Source organism: Schistocerca piceifrons, chromosome 9 (genome assembly GCF_021461385.2).
Source record: "Schistocerca piceifrons isolate TAMUIC-IGC-003096 chromosome 9, iqSchPice1.1, whole genome shotgun sequence".
NCBI lineage: Eukaryota > Metazoa > Arthropoda > Insecta > Orthoptera > Acrididae > Schistocerca > Schistocerca piceifrons.
Window position 1 is genome coordinate 219,734,194 of NC_060146.1, and position 19,612 is coordinate 219,753,805.

The window sequence follows — 19,612 nt, forward strand, 5'->3', positions numbered from 1 at the left end:
GCGTGTGGAGTATGATGTAGATGTAGGCAAACATCCCTGGAAAGGACCAGTAGCTGAAATACCGCGGTAGCTGAGGCTACGGAAAAATCGCTCCTTTCGGAGTATAGCGTCCCCAGCGAAATAATACGAAAATATTAAAAAAAATAGTATTTATAAAGAAGAGACATTTAAAAATTGAATAATATGTATTTTTATCATTTCTCTGTGTAAGTTTCGAGGGCAAAGAAATATAACAAAATGATCTAAAGAGACGACAAGATACGCTCTTTTGTTAATTTTTCAGTCGTCTTCACTTCTTCTCTTGTCTTGATTGCGTGTAGACGGACATCTTGCGAGTGCTGGCAAATGTAAGTATATTTGTATGAATTAAGCAGATAATATATTGATTTAATATTATTGTGCACTTTTAATTTGTAAGAGGTGATCCCGATTTCATGCCCGCCTTCCTTGAATTAACCTGCATTCGAGTAATTTACAATTCAACAATCGCAGCGGCCGATGCAGCTAACGACGCCATTACGTGGCGATATTAACTTATAAAAATTTAGCGGAAGCGAAAAACTCGCCCACTATTAACATAATATTCATTTTTCTCCACAGCCGCCCGACGTTGCAGAAAATACGTAGCTTTAAGGTACTTATTTTCAGTACCACAGCCGAGAGCCAGAGCCAGGACTCCGACTACAATGCAATGGTTAACGGAGGTAAGAAAAAAAATTCTCGCGCATGTGTGGGCCGCAGTTGTAATTAATAACTAAAGATCTTTTGCTTTAAAGTGAGCTGACTAGCCGAGGAAATTAATATGAAAAGTTTATTACATTGTTCAGCTTATATGCTCATGTTTTAAGATTCAGTGAGTCTAACGTTCATTAACGTAACAAATAATTTGAGATTAATATTGTTAAAAAGGAGAACTTCGGGAAAACATTTAATCGTAAATCAAAATTGAATGAAATATCATTTTTATTAAGGCCCACCACGTAAGTCGCCAACAATCAAAATAATAATAATGATATATTAAATTACGACGGCCGACGGACGCGGGAGGAGCCAGTGCCGGCTGCTTGGCGCGTTATCGCAGGCCCGGGTCACAGAGGTGATGTAAACACACACAAGGCGGGGATCTGGACCGCACGCGCCGCGCCAGTGTCTTCTGCGGACGGGCGGGCAGCAGAAGCCGGAGCCGCCATGTTGACTCCTTGGCTGCTGGTTTCCGCGTGTGTGGTGCGGCTGCTCAGCGCCCAGGTAGGCCTTAGTTGCTTTGCTGCAGATGCTGCTTCTCTCCCAGAGGGGAGGCGGCTGACCGCCTCTTTCCGTACCGTCACGTCCCACTAGGGAATCTAGCACAGTGCAAGTCTGCGCCAGTGCTACAACTCTCCGATTTAATTCTTTGCACAGAAGCGTACGGAGAGTGGAAATGCTCTAAACGGCTTTCCAGTTCTGGATTTGCTCTAAAAGCGTAAAACCGTAGAGAAAAATGTTTCAAGCATTCAATTCTAGCGTCCGATACCACCCTTCAGCTTTGACCACTGACGTCCTGTGTAACGTAATTTTCCGATGCGAAGGATGTAAGTGGCCTCTTATTAAATGCTATCTGTGGTTGTGTTAGTAACTGGCGGAAATTGTGTTGTTTATTACAGATACGTCTCGCTATTTCAGTGACAGCGGTTAGGCACGAATCTGAGAGGACAGATAAATTTGCTCCGACCGTAACGATTAACAATCGTATTTATAATCTTCGTCCTAAAAAATATTTGGCTACTTACTTCCAAATGTGGCATAATTTTCGAAGGTGAAGTTGATAGGAACCTAAGAGAACAGCTTACATAGCTCCGAGAGCAACGATCTACAATCGTAATCTATGTTCCCACAAATATTTCTTTTTTCTTTTCGAATGTGGCACGACTTCCAACGATGAGGTGGGATAGGAACCTAAGAAGACAGCTGTGTAGGTCGATTGTAGTTTTCCATCCCACGGTTCGTTATTTTTGGTGACTTTTCATTATGTGTGTATTCTTCTTACTTTGAGGACTGTACGAGGTGCATTCAAGTTCTAAGGCCTCCGATTTTTTTTCTAATTAACTACTCACCCGAAATCGATGAAGCTGGCGTTACTTCTCGACGTAATCGCCCTACAGACGTACACATTTTTCACAACGCTGACGCCATGAATCCATGGCAGCGGCGAAGGCTTCTTTAGGAGTCTGTTTTGACCACTGGAAAATCGCTGAGGCAATAGCAGCACGGCTGGTGAATGTGCGGCCATTGTTGGAAAAAGCCGAAAGTCACTAGGAGCCAGGTCAGGTGAGTAGGGAGCATGAGGAATCACTTCAAAGTTGTTATCACGAAGAAACTGTTGCGTAACATTAGCTCGATGTGCGGGTGCGTTGTCTTGGTGAAACAGCACATGCGCAGCCCTTCCCGGACGTTTTTGTTGCAGTGCAGGAAGGAATTTGTTCTTCAAAACATTTTCGTAGGATGCACCTGTTACCGTAGTGCCCTTTGGAACGCAATGGGTAAGTATTACGCCCTCGCTGTCCCAGAACATGGACACCATCATTTTTTCAGCACTGGCAGTTACCCAAAATTTTTTTGGTGGCGGTGAATCTGTGTGCTTCCATTGAGCTGACTGGCGCTTTGTTTCTGGATTGAAAAATGGCATCCACGTCTCATCCATTGTCACAACCGATGAAAAGAAAGTCCCATTCATGCTGTCGTTGCGCGTCAACATTGCTTGGCAACATGCCACACGGGCAGCCGTGTGGTCATCCGTCAGCATTCGTGGCACCCACCTGGATGACACTTTTCGCATTTTCAGGTCGTCATGCAGGATTGTGTGCACAGAACCCACAGAAATGCCAACTCTGGAGGCGATCTTTTCAACAGTCATTCGGCGATCCCCCAAAACAATTCTCTCCACTTTCTCGATCGTGTCGTCAGACCGGCTTGTGCGAGCCCGAGGTTGTTTCAGTTTGTTGTCACACGATGTTCTGCCTTCATTAAACTGTCGCACCCGCGAACGCACTTTCGACACATCCATAACTCCATCACCACATGTCTCTTTCAACTGTCGATTAATTTCAATTGGTTTCACACCACGCAAATTCAGAAAACGAATGATTGCACGCTGTTCAAGTAAGGAAAACGTCGTCATTTTAAGTATTTAAAACAGTTCTCATTCTCGACGCTGGCGGTAAAATTCCATCTGCCGTACGGTGCTGCCATCTCTGGGACGTATTGACAATGAACGCGGCCTCATTTTAAAACAATGCGCATGTTTCTATCTCTTTCGAGTCCGGAGAAAAAAAATCGGAGGCATTAGAACTTGAATGCACCTCGTAGTTCCTTCTCTTAATTGTCGCACAGATGACAAAATGGTAGATGACAGAGGGACAGAAAAACAATTAAAATCGCTCAAAAGAGGACCTGATGGGACACCAGTTCGATTTTACACAGAGTACGCGAAGGAACTTGGCCCCCTTCTTGCAGTGGCGTACCGTAGGTCTCTAGAAGATCGTAGCGTTCCAAAAGATTGGAAAAGGGCACAGGTCATCCCCGTTTCTGAGAAGGGACGTCGAACAGATGTGCAGAACTACAGGCCTATATCTCTAACGTCGATCAGTTGTAGAATTTTGGAACACGTATTATTTCGAGTATAATGACTTTTCTGGGGACTAGAAATCTGCAGGAATCAGCATGGGTTTCGAAAAATACGATCGTGTGAAACTCAGCTCGCGCTATTCCTCCACGAGACTCAGAGGGCCGTAGACACGGGTTCCCATGGAGATGCCGTGTTTCTTGACTTCCGCAAGGCGTTTGATACAGTTCCCCCACAGTCGTTTAATGTACAAAGTAAGAACATATGGACTGTCAGACCAGTTGTGTGATAGGATTGAAGAGTTCCTAGATAACAGAACGCAGTATGATATTCTCAATGGAGAGAAGTCTTCCGAAGTAAGAGTGATTTCAGGTGTGCCGCATGGGAATGTCGTAGGACCGTTGCTATTCACAATATATATAAATGACCTAGTGGATGACATCGGGAGTTCACTGAGGCTTTTTGCGGGTGATGCTGTAGTATATCGAGAGGTTGTAACAATGGAAAATTGTACTGAAATGGAGGAGGATCTGCAACGAATTGACGCAAGGTGCAGGGGATGGCAATTGAATCTCAGTGTCGACAAGTGTAATGTGCTGCGAATACGTAGAAAGAAAGATCCTTTATCATTTAGCTACAATATAGCAGCTCAGCAACTGGAAGCAGTTAATCCCATAAATTATCTGGGAGTAGGCATTAGGAGTGATTTAAAATGGAATGACCAAATAAAATTAATCGTTGGTAAAGCAGATGCCATACTGAGATTCATTGGAAGAATCCTAAGTAAATGCAGTCCCAAAACAAAGGAAGTAGGTTACAGTACACTTGTTCGCCCACTGATTGAATATTGCTCAGCAGTGTGGGATTATTACCAGATAGGGTTGATAGAAGAGATAGAGAAGATCCAACGGAGAGCAGCGCGCTTCGTTACAGGATCATTTATTAATCGGGAAAACGTTTCGGAGATGATAGATAAACTCCAGTGGAAGACTCTGCATGAGAGACGCTCAGTAGCTCGGTACGGGCTTTTGTTGAAGTTTCGAGAACATATCTTCACGGAGGAGTAATGCAGTACATTGCTCCCTCCTACGTATATCTCTCGAAGAGACCATGAGGATAAAATCAGAGAGATTAGAGCCCACACAGAGGCATACCGACAATCCTTCTTCCCGCGAACAATACGAGACTGGAATAGAAGGGAGAACCGATAGAGGCACTCAAGGTACCCTCCGTCACACACCGTTAGGTGGCTTGCGGAGTATGGATGTAGATGTAGATTTTGTTGATTCTCGTCCCTGTACTTATGCTACATGAGTCATCTGTAGTTGTCGATTCCAACGTTTGTTATTTTCGCGTTTTTGGAGTAGCATAGAGAGTGATACGAAAGAGTTAAATCGCTAACGAAACAATTCAAAGCCAGTAAAAATCACCAGAAATAACGAAACGTGAAATCGACGGTTACATTGAGACGGTGCATGACAATACTTACAGAACGCACACTATGCACCAACTGACAAGGGAACCTCCCCATCGCACCCCCGTCAGATTTAGTTATAAGTTGGCACAGTGGGTAGGCCTTGAAAAACTGAACACAGATCAATCGAGAAAACAGAATGAAGTTGTGTGAAACTGTGAAAAAAATTAGTAAAATATACAAACTGAGCAGTCCATGCGAAGGTAAGCAACATCAAGGTGGATGTTAGCTTCGGAGCGCCGTGGTCCCGTGGTTAGCGTGAGTAAATGCGGAACGAGAAGTCCTTGGTTCAAGTCTTCCCTCCGCTGAAAACTTTACTTTCTTTATTTTCGCAAAGTTATGATCTGTCCGTTTGTTCATTGATGTCTCTGTTCACTGTAATAAGTTTAGTGTCTGTGTTTTGCGACCGCACCGCAAAACCGTGCGATTAGTAGACGAAAGGACGTGCCTCTCCAATGGGAACCGAAAACATTTGATCGCAAGGTCATAGGTCAACCGATTCATCCACAGGAAAACACGTCTGATATATTCTATACGACACTGGTGACGGCATGTGCATCACATGACAGAAATATGTTGTCGACCCAGCTAACTTGTACACTTAGCGAATGGGTAAAAAGATTCTTCTACCTTGTCCGATTTAGGTTTTCTTGTGGATGTGATAATCACTCCCAAAAAAATGATGTAAACATAAGAGTTTGTCACATAAACTGAAAACAAAAAATTAAACTTTTCACTCGAGGGAAGACTTGAACCTAGGACCTCTCGTTCCGTAGCTGCTCTCGCTAACCACGGGACCACGGCACTCCTTGACACGCGTTCTCCTTGATGTTGCATATCTTCGCATGGACTACTCAGTTTGTATATTTTACTAATTTTTTTCATAGTTCCGTACAACTTCTTCCTGTTTTCTCGATTGATCTGTGTTCAGTTTTTCAAGGCCTATCCACTGTGCCAACTTATAACTAAATCTGAGGGGGGTGCGATGGGGAGGTTCCCTTGTGAGTAGTACAAAAAGTGGCACCAGGAATACAAATATTGTAACAAACCATTGCACACACCTACAGCCAAAACGTGAAAAACAATGGACCATGAAGTAGGTAACTGGAATTGATATATACAGGGTGCTGTAAAATTCCAGTTCCAAGTTTGTAGGACGGGAACGAACCGTTTCCTTGCTGCAGCCGTTTGAAAACTTGTTTGCTAGTTAGGTATGCAACAGGGTTGCCTTGGTGGAGGGGTGCTTACATCAGATCGGCCGATGTCATTTGACGTCTGTCCTGCCTCTCTCGCCTGGTTCGAGCCTCACTGAGGTGTCTGAGTGTTAGAGCAACACGGTAGAGTACATGTTTGCAGAATACACCGACACGATACTTATGTATGGGCGAAGCTCGCGGTAATGGAATAGCTGCTCGTCGCCTTTATCAAGATCGTTATCCACAACGTTCGACTCCATCGCATACGCTTTTCGCCACAGTTACCCAACAGCTTCAAGAAAGGGGCTCCTTCGCCGTAACCATGCGTGGCCATGGTGCTCCAAAGAGACGCCGCACACCCGAATGGGAAGGGGCCGTACTGCCTCACGTTGAAGAGAACCCGTCAAGGGTACACGAGTGATTGCGCACCCAATGGATGTTGGTCCCAGCGCCGCCTAATATGTTCTGCAAGACCAACAACTACATCCATACCGCCTCGAAAGGGTACAGTCACTGATGCCAGCCGATTATGCATCATTCATTCTGTACGCAGTTTCTGCACCGCTGCATCAACGAGCCCCTAGCATTTCCGCGGCGCATTCTCTTCGCAGATGAATGTAAATTGACTAGCGATTGTATTCTCAATTCTCTAAACAACCATGTTTGGGCAGACGAAAACCCACATGCCACGCTTGGCTCTGAGCACTATGGGACCTAACATCTGAGGTCATCAGTCGCCTAGAACTTAAAACAACTTAACCTAACTAACCTAAGGACATCACACACTTCCATGCCCGAGGCAGGACTCGAACCTGCGACTGTAACATTCGGGCGGTTCCGGACTGAAGCACCTAGAACCGCTCGGCCACCACAGACGCATGCCACGCTTGTCCATGGATTCCAACACGGGTTTTGTATCAACGTGTGGGCAGGTATTCTGGATGGTAATGTTATAGAATCACACACGCTTCCACCCAAGCTCTCGAGCCCTGTCTACTTAACATTCCTATAGCAAGTGTTTCTGTTTGCTGTGGCATTTAACATCCGTCAAGATATGTGGTTTCAGCACGCCGGCGTATCCGCTCATTTTTCAGGTCATGTTTGGGAGCATATGGACCAAAGATTCGGACACAGATGGATGGGCCGAAGTGGTCCAATCGTGTGGCCTCAGCGATCACTGGATTTGACTGCACTGTACTTTCTCCTCTGCTGCAGTATGCATGATTTGGTTTGGAGACTGCTGTAGAGACAGAAGAAGATCTCGGGGCACGAGTTGTGGTCGGTGCAGCACGCACTGCAGACGCACCAGGCGTGGCAGAGCGTGTGTACCACATCGTCATTTGTAGGTACAATTCGTGCACCGAACTTGGTGGTAGCCGCATCGAACCTTACTTGTGGTAGGTCGCAATGCTCACCCTCCTTTGTAAAGCACAAAAACGTTTTAACTGGAAACAACAGTGTTTGTGGAAACCGATTAAGTTCCATTTTTGTTTCTTTGTTTGTTAATGAGTGCAATTGTAAAACAAGTGATGTACTAAGTCGCACCTAATAAATTACTTTTAAAAGTGGTTGCGTTACCAACATGTTTTCAAGTTGTTGTAGCACGGAAACGATACGTTTTTGGACATGGTTCCAGTTCAAAATATTATCTACTCACTGTCCTCTGCAAGTCCTAGAAGTTCGTAAGGGGCATTTTAGAGCACCATGTGTACTTAAATTCTAGTCATAGATTCCAGGGTCTGTTATTTGTCGCAATAGTACAGAAAGCTGCAGAGAAACAGAAATTATATTGAAAAGAATTGCATATATCTACTGCAAAAACAGAAAATGTTTTTATTTCTCGAAGTAGTGCAGAGTGCAAAAGCAAAAACCAATACACAAACCTACTGTGCACTGTTTTGGAATTTTAATATGTGGTATCGTTCTGATTTTCATTTTCACGTTCCTTCATTATGTTATGTTCATTAAGTTGTTAATTTCGTAATTGTATTGTAACGCTTCCTCTACTGCTGCAAAAATGTTGTAAATAATAAACCTTGGAACCAGTTCGAAGGTTTCTTGTTTATCGCTGTAGTGCAGAAAGCAAAACCAAAAATAGAAATCCTGTAACAAAGAACTGCACACAATACTGGAAAAAGATAAAAATTATGAATTTTGGAATCGATAACTACAAATGACGTATAGAGCTCAATTCCAGTTACCGTGCCCAATATCTGGTATTTACTCGTGGACTTTCGATACTTGTGTAGCGCATTTTATTTCACGAATTCTGTGTTGCTTTTCCCTTATTTTCTGCTTATGTCCTTCTTATGTTTCCTTTCATTACTATTTATTTCATTTTGTTGTTACTGCGTCAAATTTTATTTCGTCCCCACCCAAAATCTTCACTTTCCCGCTTAGCCCCTTAGAATCAGTACTTATTACTAAGAATAAATGCAGTCCGTGGTATTTCGATTTTACTATGCGTGATATTGTAGTGCACTTTAAAGGTCGCTTGTGGTTCTTTCACTTACTCGCGTAAAATATGATAATTTATTTCAAGGATGTATGTTTCATTTTTTTCTGTTGTTACTTTCTTTTACGATACCTCAGTTTCTTTGCGATATAACTCGGGGCTATGTAATCAATCGCGTGAACTGCGATGGTATTTTGTCGTATGTATGTGTACTACCTTCTTTTTGTGACAAATTTCATTGTTTACAAATAAGCCTCGTTGTCTTCAGACGTCGCCTCTATGTAGCAAGTTTGGCATAGGTATGAGGTCATTGCTCAAATCAGATGCTAGAATACATCTTCATTTTTTTCCAGAAACACGTTTCCACTTCTAGACTTGTTCCACGTGTAAAATCGTAGAGAAAATATTTCAAACTTTCATTACTATTAGGTGCATGATCTTTGTGCCAAGCCTGGAGTTCCATCGTCTAAAGCTATGAACCCGTTTCATGTAATTCCAATGGATTCAAGTGACTTCTTTGATTTTAAAGATGCTGCTGAAACATTGTTGTCAATGCAGGCTTGTAAGTTGTCCAAATGCAGTGTGATCACATGCCCATTCATCTCAAATTCCTATTATAAATTCTCACTCTGACACACAGCTATGGAAAAAGTCAATGCATTCAACAGAGGAAAGATCGTGGCAGATGTATACCATGCCGTACTTCTGAAAGATCAGCCATGTTTATCAGTTGCAAAACGGCACACAGAGTCTTACAGTAAGGTTCGCAACGCCTGATCCCGACAATGGAGACTTACGTAAGAAACAGAAGACAATATTGAAAGATTTAATTTCGTTACTTTCTGGTAAAAAATGTAAAAGAAATGAGACATACTTTTGTTGGCAAATTTCTACTATAGTTAAAATATTTGTGCTGCGGTGGTATTTCCGTGCTTGTATTGCCAGAAAACATAATGCCTCTATTTTACTGACAGACGTGACAAAAACTTTCTCATTGGCGTTTGGAGCCACTGACTTACAACGTCCTCAATAAATTATTTATTTTCTAATTTGTCTCATTATATTTGGAGTGATGAGGTGTACAGCATAATTCTGTGCTATCTTCTCAATTTTTTTGGATGCAACTCAGTAATGTAGAAAAAGGCATGCATTGTGTTTTTTTTATTCTCCTGATAAATGTGAGATTTGACACTCAGAACGTTTCTGACTGCCACTTTCCGTATCTCGATAAGTAATGTGCTCTTCTCTACGTAACTGATCCTCGTACGTCATGTCTCGTTCAGGGTACTGCAGGACACGGGAAAATTCAGTTGAGAAAAGTACGACGACTAAATGTTCTTGATCATAGTAGGCTTAGCCCTACATATTTTATGGTTAAATAACATGAAACAGAAATATGTATCAGTATGTAATATAAGCTACACGTGACTTGACAGCTTGGTCCCGGCGGAGGTTCGAGTCCTCCCTCGGGCATGGGTGTGTGTGTTTGTCCTTAGGATAATTTAGGTTAAGTAGTGTGTAAGCTTAGGGACTGATGACCTTAGCAGTTATGTCCCATAAGATTTCACACACATTTGAACATTAAAAAAAAAAAAAAAAACTTGACAGCTGCATGTCGCATCGACTTTGGTGACCCCACGTTGGAAAACAATACACAGTCGCCTCTGACGAATGCACGCAGCTGTTTGCCACTGCTTTCTGTAGTGCGACAGGGAGCATTAGCTGTTACACGAACTTGCAGACATGCATTTAATGAACAGGGTACGGCAGCAAGGAGAAGACTGAACGTAAAGAGAAGAGTTTCGCAGCAGCCGGCATCCTAATGGGGAGAAATTCGACCGCACGTAGAGAGGCTGTGGTACGTTATTCAGTTTTTACATAATTGTGTTCTGTAACTACACTGCGTTTATATCAATATATTTATTTACTTGTTTCATCTATCTCATATTCCGAGAATTTAATGACGACAGAAAATATTGACAGAGTCTTGCACCTACTTTTTAATCTGTCCGAAACCTCAGGAGCATAAGATAGTAAGTTTTTGTTGTGACAGAAAACTTAATTGCTGGGTAGAAGGTAAGGTGAATTACGTCTTTTTTTATTGAGTATTATAAACTATGCGATTCAGTTTTTTTACAGTTGCAATATGCGTTACTCAAATAATTCTTTTCATTTATCTCTGAAAGTTTTAAGCTTTTACAGAAGAATATATGGATCACAGAGAGAAATCTCTGTAATTTCCTGTGAGTAGATACTTATTTGTTCTGAATTATAACTTCAAATTACAATAGAAATCATTTGTGTACAAAATAAACAGTGGATATTACTCTATGAAACACCCATGTTATCGTTTTGTACATACGTAGTCATTTTGCAAACTTTGGAGCTGTATAATTACGGGATGATAACCTAAGTCAGGAGAAAGGTAGGTAGCATTTCAAGTACTAATTTGATAGCAACTTAGCGATATGTTTTATTGGCTGGCTGTGTACGTCGTAATGTACCTGATCCATGAGTCGGAGTTTCCGTTTAATTATTTCAGATTTAACAATAAGCTACGTACAATTTATGAAAAAGCAACTTTTCATCTCTTAAATCAGTTCTTCGAAATTTGTAGGTAGCATGTATCTCCAACTGATGTTGGAATATTTCTGCATCGGATCGTCTTATGTTCAGTAATGGGTGTATTAAACTACGTGAAGACTGGTCCTAATCTGAGTTTTCTAGACCACGCCTTCTTATTTCGAATGTCACGAAATAGACTGTGTGGGACTCTTTCGACGGTATAAAACGTTTCGGATTGCTGCCCAGTTTGGTCCACTGCCACGGCAATGTGGTACTGCGTCTCTGTGGCATTCCGTCTCTTTGGTCACTGTGAGCAGAAACTTCCGAGACACCGACTCGTTTAAGCCACGGATAGCTGGCCAGTACTCTCGACAAAGAATTGTTCGCACAGTAGAGTTTGATGAGATGGTGTAGCATCGTGTGGGAGAAGATTCGTCAGTAACCACCCGTCAGCTTGCCCGTGAAACGTTCGTTTGGAAGAAAAGTATGTGAAGAGTAATGCTGGAGTGAAGTCACACCCTGCCATACACAATGTCTACTAGCACTGCAGACAAATGGTTTACAACGTGGAGTTCAGTTCTGCCAACACTGCACTGGCGCGTTGCCGTTCGCTTAAATTTCGGCATCTTCGGACGACGTTTGTTTTATGATTTTCATGCCGTTTCGCAGAGCTCTGAATATTATTCGGAAGTTACCTGGACCAATAGGTGTGGCAAAAGCAGCGAGAACGTCTTTGTAATGCTGGAATTGCCTCACAGATGACGAAATTTCGTCTGTTATAATTTTGTGTACAAATCAGTAAACTGAGAGCGTCAAAGCTTCATTCCAACGTGAGAGAGACGTAAAACAAATAGACATAATTGAATTGAAAGCCTTCATCGGTCTCTTAGTTTTAGCTGGAGTAAACAAAAGCAACAGACGAAGCTTAGAGGATCTGTGGGGAGCTGATGGGGAGACATGGAGAAATTTCACCTCGTAATGACCATAAAACGTTTCAAATTTACTATGTGGTGATTTGACAATCGTGCAACTCGGGATGAAAGGAGACGATTAGACAAGATAACAGCGATTCGGAAATATTTTCTATATTTGTAGAGAACTGCCAGAAATCCTATACCCTCGGAGAAAATGCTACAGTAGATGAGTAACTGGAAGGATTCTGTTGAAGGTGCGGTTTTCGCCAATATATACCTAGTAAACCAAACAAATATGGAATTAAGATACATGCTCTTGTGGATTCCCAAGTATTTTATCCATGTAATTTGGAAATATATGCTGGGTTGCTGCCAGAAAAATTATATCGCGTAATCAATAAACCTTCCGATGTTGTTCTGTTCAGTCAGGTCGAAATGTGACTGCAGGCAACTGGTTTGCTAGTATTGGCTTGATAGAAGAGTTACGAAGGAAAAATGTTTCTTTTGTTGGAACTATGAAGAAAGACAAGCGTGAGGTTCCTCAGGAGTTTGCTACCTGTAAAAGTAGGGCTTCCAACAGTTCACGTTTTGGCTTCAAGAAAGGTTGTATTCTAAATCCCTATGTTCCTAGAAAGGGGAAGTGTGTGATCCTAGCATCAAGTTTACATGATAATTCAGTAGATGCTGACAATGGAGATAAACTAAAATCATCGATTGTAACATTCTACACTCCTGGAAATGGAAAAAAGAACACATTGACACCGGTGTGTCAGACCCACCATACTTGCTCCGGACACTGCGAGAGGGCTGTACAAGCAATGTTCACACGCACGGCACAGCGGACACACCAGGAACCGCGGTGTTGGCCGTCGAATGGCGCTAGCTGCGCAGCATTTGTGCACCGCCGCCGTCAGTGTCAGCCAGTTTGCCGTGGCATACGGAGCTCCATCGCAGTCTTTAACACTGGTAGCATGCCGCGACAGCGTGGACGTGAACCGTATGTGCAGTTGACGGACTTTGAGCGAGGGCGTATAGTGGGCATGCGGGAGGCCAGGTGGACGTACCGCCGAATTGCTCAACACGTGGGGCGTGAGGTCTCCACAGTACATCGATGTTGTCGCCAGTGGTCGGCGGAAGGTGCACGTGCCCGTCGACCTGGGACCGGACCGCAGCGACGCACGGATGCACGCCAAGACCGTAGGATCCTACGCAGTGCCGTAGGGGACCGCACCGCCACTTCCCAGCAAATTAGGGACACTGTTGCTCCTGGGGTATCGGCGAGGACCATTCGCAACCGTCTCCATGAAGCTGGCCTACGGTCCCGCACACCGTTAGGCCGTCTTGCGCTCACGCCCCAACATCGTGCAGCCCGCCTCCAGTGGTGTCGCGACAGGCGTGAATGGAGGGACGAATGGAGACGTGTCGTCTTCAGCGATGAGAGTCGCTTCTGCCTTGGTGCCAATGATGGTCGTATGCGTGTTTGGCGCCGTGCAGGTGAGCGCCACAATCAGGACTGCATACGACCGAGGCACACAGGGCCAACACCCGGCATCATGGTGTGGGGAGCGATCTCCTACACTGGCCGTACACCACTGGTGATCGTCGAGGGGACACTGAATAGTACACGGTACATCCAAACCGTCATCGAACCCATCGTTCTACCATTCCTAGACCGGCAAGGGAACTTGCTGTTCCAACAGGACAATGCACGTCCGCATGTATCCCGTGCCACCCAACGTGCTCTAGAAGGTGTAAGTCAACTACCCTGGCCAGCAAGATCTCCGGATCTGTCCCCCATTGAGCATGTTTGGGACTGGATGAAGCGTCGTCTCACGCGGTCTGCACGTCCAGCACGAACGCTCGTCCAACTGAGGCGCCAGGTGGAAATGGCATGGCAAGCCGTTCCACAGGACTACATCCAGCATCTCTACGATCGTCTCCATGGGAGAATAGCAGCCTGCATTGCTGCGAAAGGTGGATATACACTGTACTAGTGCCGACATTGTGCATGCTCTGTTGCCTGTGTCTATGTGCCTGTGGTTCTGTCAGTGTGATCATGTGATGTATCTGACCCCAGGAATGTGTCAATAAAGTTTCCCCTTCCTGGGACAATGAATTCACGGTGTTCTTATTTCAATTTCCAGGAGTGTATAATAGCATCAAAGGTGAAGTCGATACTACGGATAAGTTGACCTCTTCGTACAATGTTGCAAGAAGCGTGAGCCGTTGGCCCATGGTTATATTTTTTGCAGTGATCAATATGAGTGGAATCAGTGCACAAGTAATCTATTGTGGGAACAATGAGAATTGTATCAGAAGAAAAGGATTTCTGAAACGACTATCTCGTACATTAATTCTACCTCACTTGGTTCGAAGAAGTTAAGACACGACAAGGAGTTCACAGGAATCTTCAACTGAGGCTGCAACATTATAGGCCAACGTGTGAAGATGAAGCAGAAGACGAAAGCAGAAAAGGAGAAAAAACAACTGAAAGCAAGAGTAATAGGTGTAATACCTGCACAGTAAATAAAAAACTGACAAAATATTGTTGCAAAATGTGTCAAAAGCCAATCTGTTTGATGCACATTGAACCATTTTGTTCTGACTGTGGTAAAATTCCTCATATCGTACCGCAGTCCAAAAGTGACGATGATACAACTGAATAAGTAATGTTACCATTGTTATTGTGCTATAATATCATCTTTGCGTTTCTGTAAAGATATTTGTCATTTATAATGAGTTTAATTAGTGAAATGTAATAAAGAAGCAAGTGAAAAAAAGGCGATGTTATCATTTGTTACCACAATCCAACACTGAGGAAAAGAAATCTGAATGAATGATATTTCTATTGCTGTTGTGCTCTTATGTCTTGTTTGTCTTTCTTTAAAGATATTTTTTAATTTATTGTAGGTTTTGTCAATGAAATTTAAAAAGTAATCACGTGAATAAGAGATATGATCAATTTGATACACCGCCCTCGATCTCTTTGAAAGTCGCGAGCTCTGTCTTCTTATCTCGTGTTTTCTTTCTACTGAAAATCTCGTGCTTGTACTCTTGTTAACTTTACTATTACAGAGATCGCCTAAACTTTATTATTTTTTTAATTGGTCCTGTGCGCAACAAATAACTTACTTGGTCTTTCTGCTGCCACTGCTTGATCTGCTCCATTCCATTATTTAACAAAAACATACAAAAACCTATTATTCGTGCTGAGTGCAATGCATGTTGTGTATGGCGGCTCCTGCTGTTGCTGCGGCTGCTGCTGCTAACTACAACTACACATAATTCAAGAGAAAGGCTTTGGTCAAATCTAAACCCGATAAATGATAACCCAAACAAGTAATTCCTTTTTTCAAAAACTATATTCTGAAAGCGATTATTTCTCATTCAATTAACAAAACGCTAGAAGTTCTTGGAGCAATCGCTTCGTATGTAAATCTGTGCCGGCCGAAGTGGCCGTGCGGTTAAAGGCGCTGCAGTCTGGAACCGCAAGACCGCTACGGTCGCAGGTTCGAATCCTGCCTCGGGCATGGATGTTTGTGATGTTCTTAGGTTAGTTAGGTTTAACTAGTTCTAAGTTCTAGGGGACTAATGACCTCAGCAGTTGAGTCCCATAGTGCTCAGAGCCATTTGAACCATTTTTGTAAATCTGCCTCCAGTGGCATTAAAGCAATATTACAAATTAATCAAACTCTTGAGATTAATTGAAAAGTATTTCAGTCTAATACATAGTGAAACAATTGCCTGGCAATTACAAAAGAAATCAATGACAAAAATCAATACTTAATCTATTCGCCTAACAATGGTTTCCCCCTTAAGAATTCAACTCCTATTATTATCAAAATTACCGTCTACTGCTACGCACATACACAAACCATTTTCTTTAAATTAATAAGCACTCTGCAAATTATAAAAAGCATCAGCAAAATACCAAATCCTGTGTCGCTGCTGTCGGACACAGCAGTACGGCAGCTCGGCGACTACCCCTCGCCCAACACACGTGCGCACCACAGCGGGCGGGCAGGCGGGCTCCTACACTGGCCTCCAAACTGCCACCAGTTAATCCGTGCACTGCGAGGCGCGACAACAATATCTTACATTCCAGAGCTTGTATATGCGCACTGTAGCCAACCTTTAAATCCTGAGAGTATTGCCAACTCTCATCTTTGCGAAAAACGTCGCGCCCGACAGAAGGTTAAAGAATGAAACTCCCCTGTAGAAAACAAATACGAACATGTTATTAGGGCTGTATTAATGTGTTAAGTATTTGACTTTAAGCGTGTAAGAGAGAAAAGATTTCAACTTCGTTCGAAATCGCTGAGTGATGTCATTACCAAATACTGGATGAGGAAAATCTACGCCTTGTTTTAAGCAAAAGCTAGTTTCTCACACTTCTCAGTATTTATGATGTCACATCTCCTCAATTGTGTGCCGTACAATGATGTAATTTTGCACATACATTCTGTGCTACATGTGCGCACTGTACGGGAAATGTCGCGAAGAGAGTTAGTAGCAAAGAAGTCATTAATTAAAATGTTATACCTTATGCGGTAGTTTTACTGCAAGAACAGCAAAAAACGTAGCAAGCGATAAACCTTTTAACTTTCTTCTTTTGCGGGTGATGTCAGCGAGAAGAAATTTCATAAAGGCTTGAAATTATGTATAAAATTTGTCGGAAGTTGCTGACAGTTGTCATTCTCAAATACTGGATGAGTATAGTTGGATATTTGCTCGCCGTCAGTTACGCCGCTTGAAGACATGTCACAGTTTCTAACTGTAATATGCGGCGTCTCAGAAGATACGGCGCAATTTTGTTATAGCGTCTAAACCAGTTAAGATACTCACATCATGTTTGGCTTGTACAAAATATATCTCAAAAAGTTTTTATGCCATTCAGTCAATATCCACACGTGCGCCTTTGGTGGCCCGCACGACATCCAGTTAGTGTTCGAGCACTATCTAGACTCGGCGCACCATATCCGCATCAGCTGTGGCAATGCGAGCAACGATTCAGTTCATTAAAGTATTGATGTGATTGACAGCAGTTCGGTATCCTTTGTCCTTGACGTACCCCCTTAAAAATAAATCCATGGGTGTAACACCAGGCGATCTAGAAGGCCAGGGAATTATACCGCTCCTACCAATCCAGCGATCTGAAAACACCTGATCTAGAACATTTCACAGTCTTGAGTCCGATGTGGCAGTTCATCATCCTGGTGGAAGACGACAGTGTCTTGGCGGTCAGCCAGTTCTGGTAACACAAACAACACCAGCATATCAAGGTAACTGTTAGAATTAACTATTGGTTTTCTGAGAAAAAAAAAGTTCCAACAATGCGATCAGGCATGGAACACCACCAGACATTTACTTTCGCGCTATCACGTACCTCTTTCCGTCACAGGATGAGGACTGGTTGTGCCACATATGCGAACATTGTGTTCGTTTACGTTACCACACATGCAGAACGTTACTTTATCAGAAATACCGGGCTGTTCAAGAAATGTCCATCCTCCTCTAAACGGTGAACAACGTCCACAGTGAGTTGCATAGGTTGTGCCTGGTAGTGTGGCTTCAATGTGTTCAACAGTTGCGGTTGGTATAGATTTATCTCTAAACGTTTCCGAAGCATCTGTTGCGCCGTCATCCTAGGGATTTTCAGTTCCAGGGACGCCCTCCGAACAGACTTCTGCAGTGAACGTTGAAAAGCCAACCGTATCCGTTCTGTGCCGGCTTCAGTACTTCCAGATCGCCCAGTTCATTGCTTCACATCGACACACCCTGTCAGCTTAAAACTCCGGTACGACTTGCGTATCGTCGTCTGCCAGAGAGGGTGCTTCCTGTACTGCGCCTGGAATTCCTTTGAACCCGCGAATCCGATTTGGTCTGAATATACCATTCCAGACACTGAATCTTTTCCGGAGCCGTTGTCATTATGTCTTCACTTAAAACTTCCGGGCTGATAGGCCGTGCTCGATGTATGAAACTCTCTCCTGACGTTTCGTCTCCGACTGCGGGAGACATCCTCGGAGGTAAAGCGGCGAACTGCGAAGAGAAGTCGAGGAAGCGCTGATTATATAGGCAGTGCAGGGGCCGCCACTGTCCAACACGTGGAGTCTGCTATGAGAATGTCTCTGGTAATGCCAACATTCTCGGTTGAAAGTAATCGATCGTCAAGCTTCCGATGCAACGCTGACATCCAAATTTTATCCAGTTTAACACCTTCCTCTACCCTGTTAAAATTATTACGGTAATTATCAATCTCGATAGCTTCTCTGTGCACGCGCGCATAATAATGCGAGGTTTTAGATATAACGCTCGTCTCGTTGAATTTTATTTCATGATCACCTTCCTGGTAAACATGTTCTGCTACGGCCGATTTATCCGTGTGACCCTGGCCGTAATTCCTCTAATGTTCAAAAGATGCGTGTTAACGCTTCTCTTTGTGGTACAACTACAAGGAATGTTATATACCGCCGGTGTAGCCAAAGGATGTCGTGCATCTTTTGCCGATCTTAAATATTCTTTTATTTTCCTGGTGGGTCTGAAAATAGTTTCCACACCATATTTGCTTAGCGCTTTCCCAATGCGATCTGTGACCTTACTAATGAACAGAAGATAAACCTCTCCATTGGGCGACTGTTGTTCGTCGTTGCTCCCAATTCTCTGCCTGGAGCGAAGTGCTCATATCTATCTCCTCCATAGAATTGCCATTCTTCGCGAAAGTCGACTTTAGATGTTCAGTCTCATCTTTTAAATAAACAGGTTCACAAATTTTGTGCGCCCTGTCTACCAAGGTTTTTATTACACTTCTTTTTTGTCTAGGGTGGTGGTTTGAATCTTTATGCAGATAACGATCAGTATATGTGGCCTTTCCATACGCCTTGTAGATCAACGTTCCGTCCCGTCGTTTAATCACAGACACATCCAGATAATTCAGTTGCCCATTACTATCCATCTCCATAGTAAATTGGATTTTCGGATTACTGCTGTTTAGATGTACCAGGAAGGCATCCAACTCCTCTGCTCCGTGTCTCCATACTACGAAAGTGTCATCGACATAGCTATACCATCTGGCTCGTCTCTTACTGGTAGTCTGCCAAGCCCGTTGTTCAAAAGTCTCCATAAACAAGTTAGCCACAGCAGGACTAAAAGGACTGCCCATAGCTACCCCGTCAGTCTATTCGTGGAAGTCACTATTATATTTGAAGTAGGTTGTGGTGTGGCAGTGTCGGAATAATGCCACAGTATCGGTAGGAAAAATATCCGCTATGCATGAGATAGCTTCGTTTACCGATTTCATGGTAAACAGCGACACAATATCAAAACAAACGAGGATATCATCCGGGCCCACGCTCATTTACTCTAACTTATCAATGAAATGAGCTGAATTTTTAATATGACTGTCCGTCC

At 43.2% G+C, this 19,612-nt stretch overlaps 1 protein-coding gene across 1 annotated transcript in view; it reads left to right on the plus strand.

Moving 5' to 3' along the window:
• Positions 1-1,128: 1,128 nt before the first annotated feature.
• The window catches only part of LOC124717192 (gamma-interferon-inducible lysosomal thiol reductase-like), a 94,804-nt gene continuing 76,320 nt past the window's right edge, over positions 1,129-19,612 (plus strand). Inside the window, exon 1 of the mRNA XM_047243970.1 lies at positions 1,129-1,245. Coding sequence (XP_047099926.1) covers positions 1,189-1,245 — 57 coding nt within the window. The 5' untranslated portion in view covers positions 1,129-1,188. The remainder of the gene's footprint in view (positions 1,246-19,612) is intronic.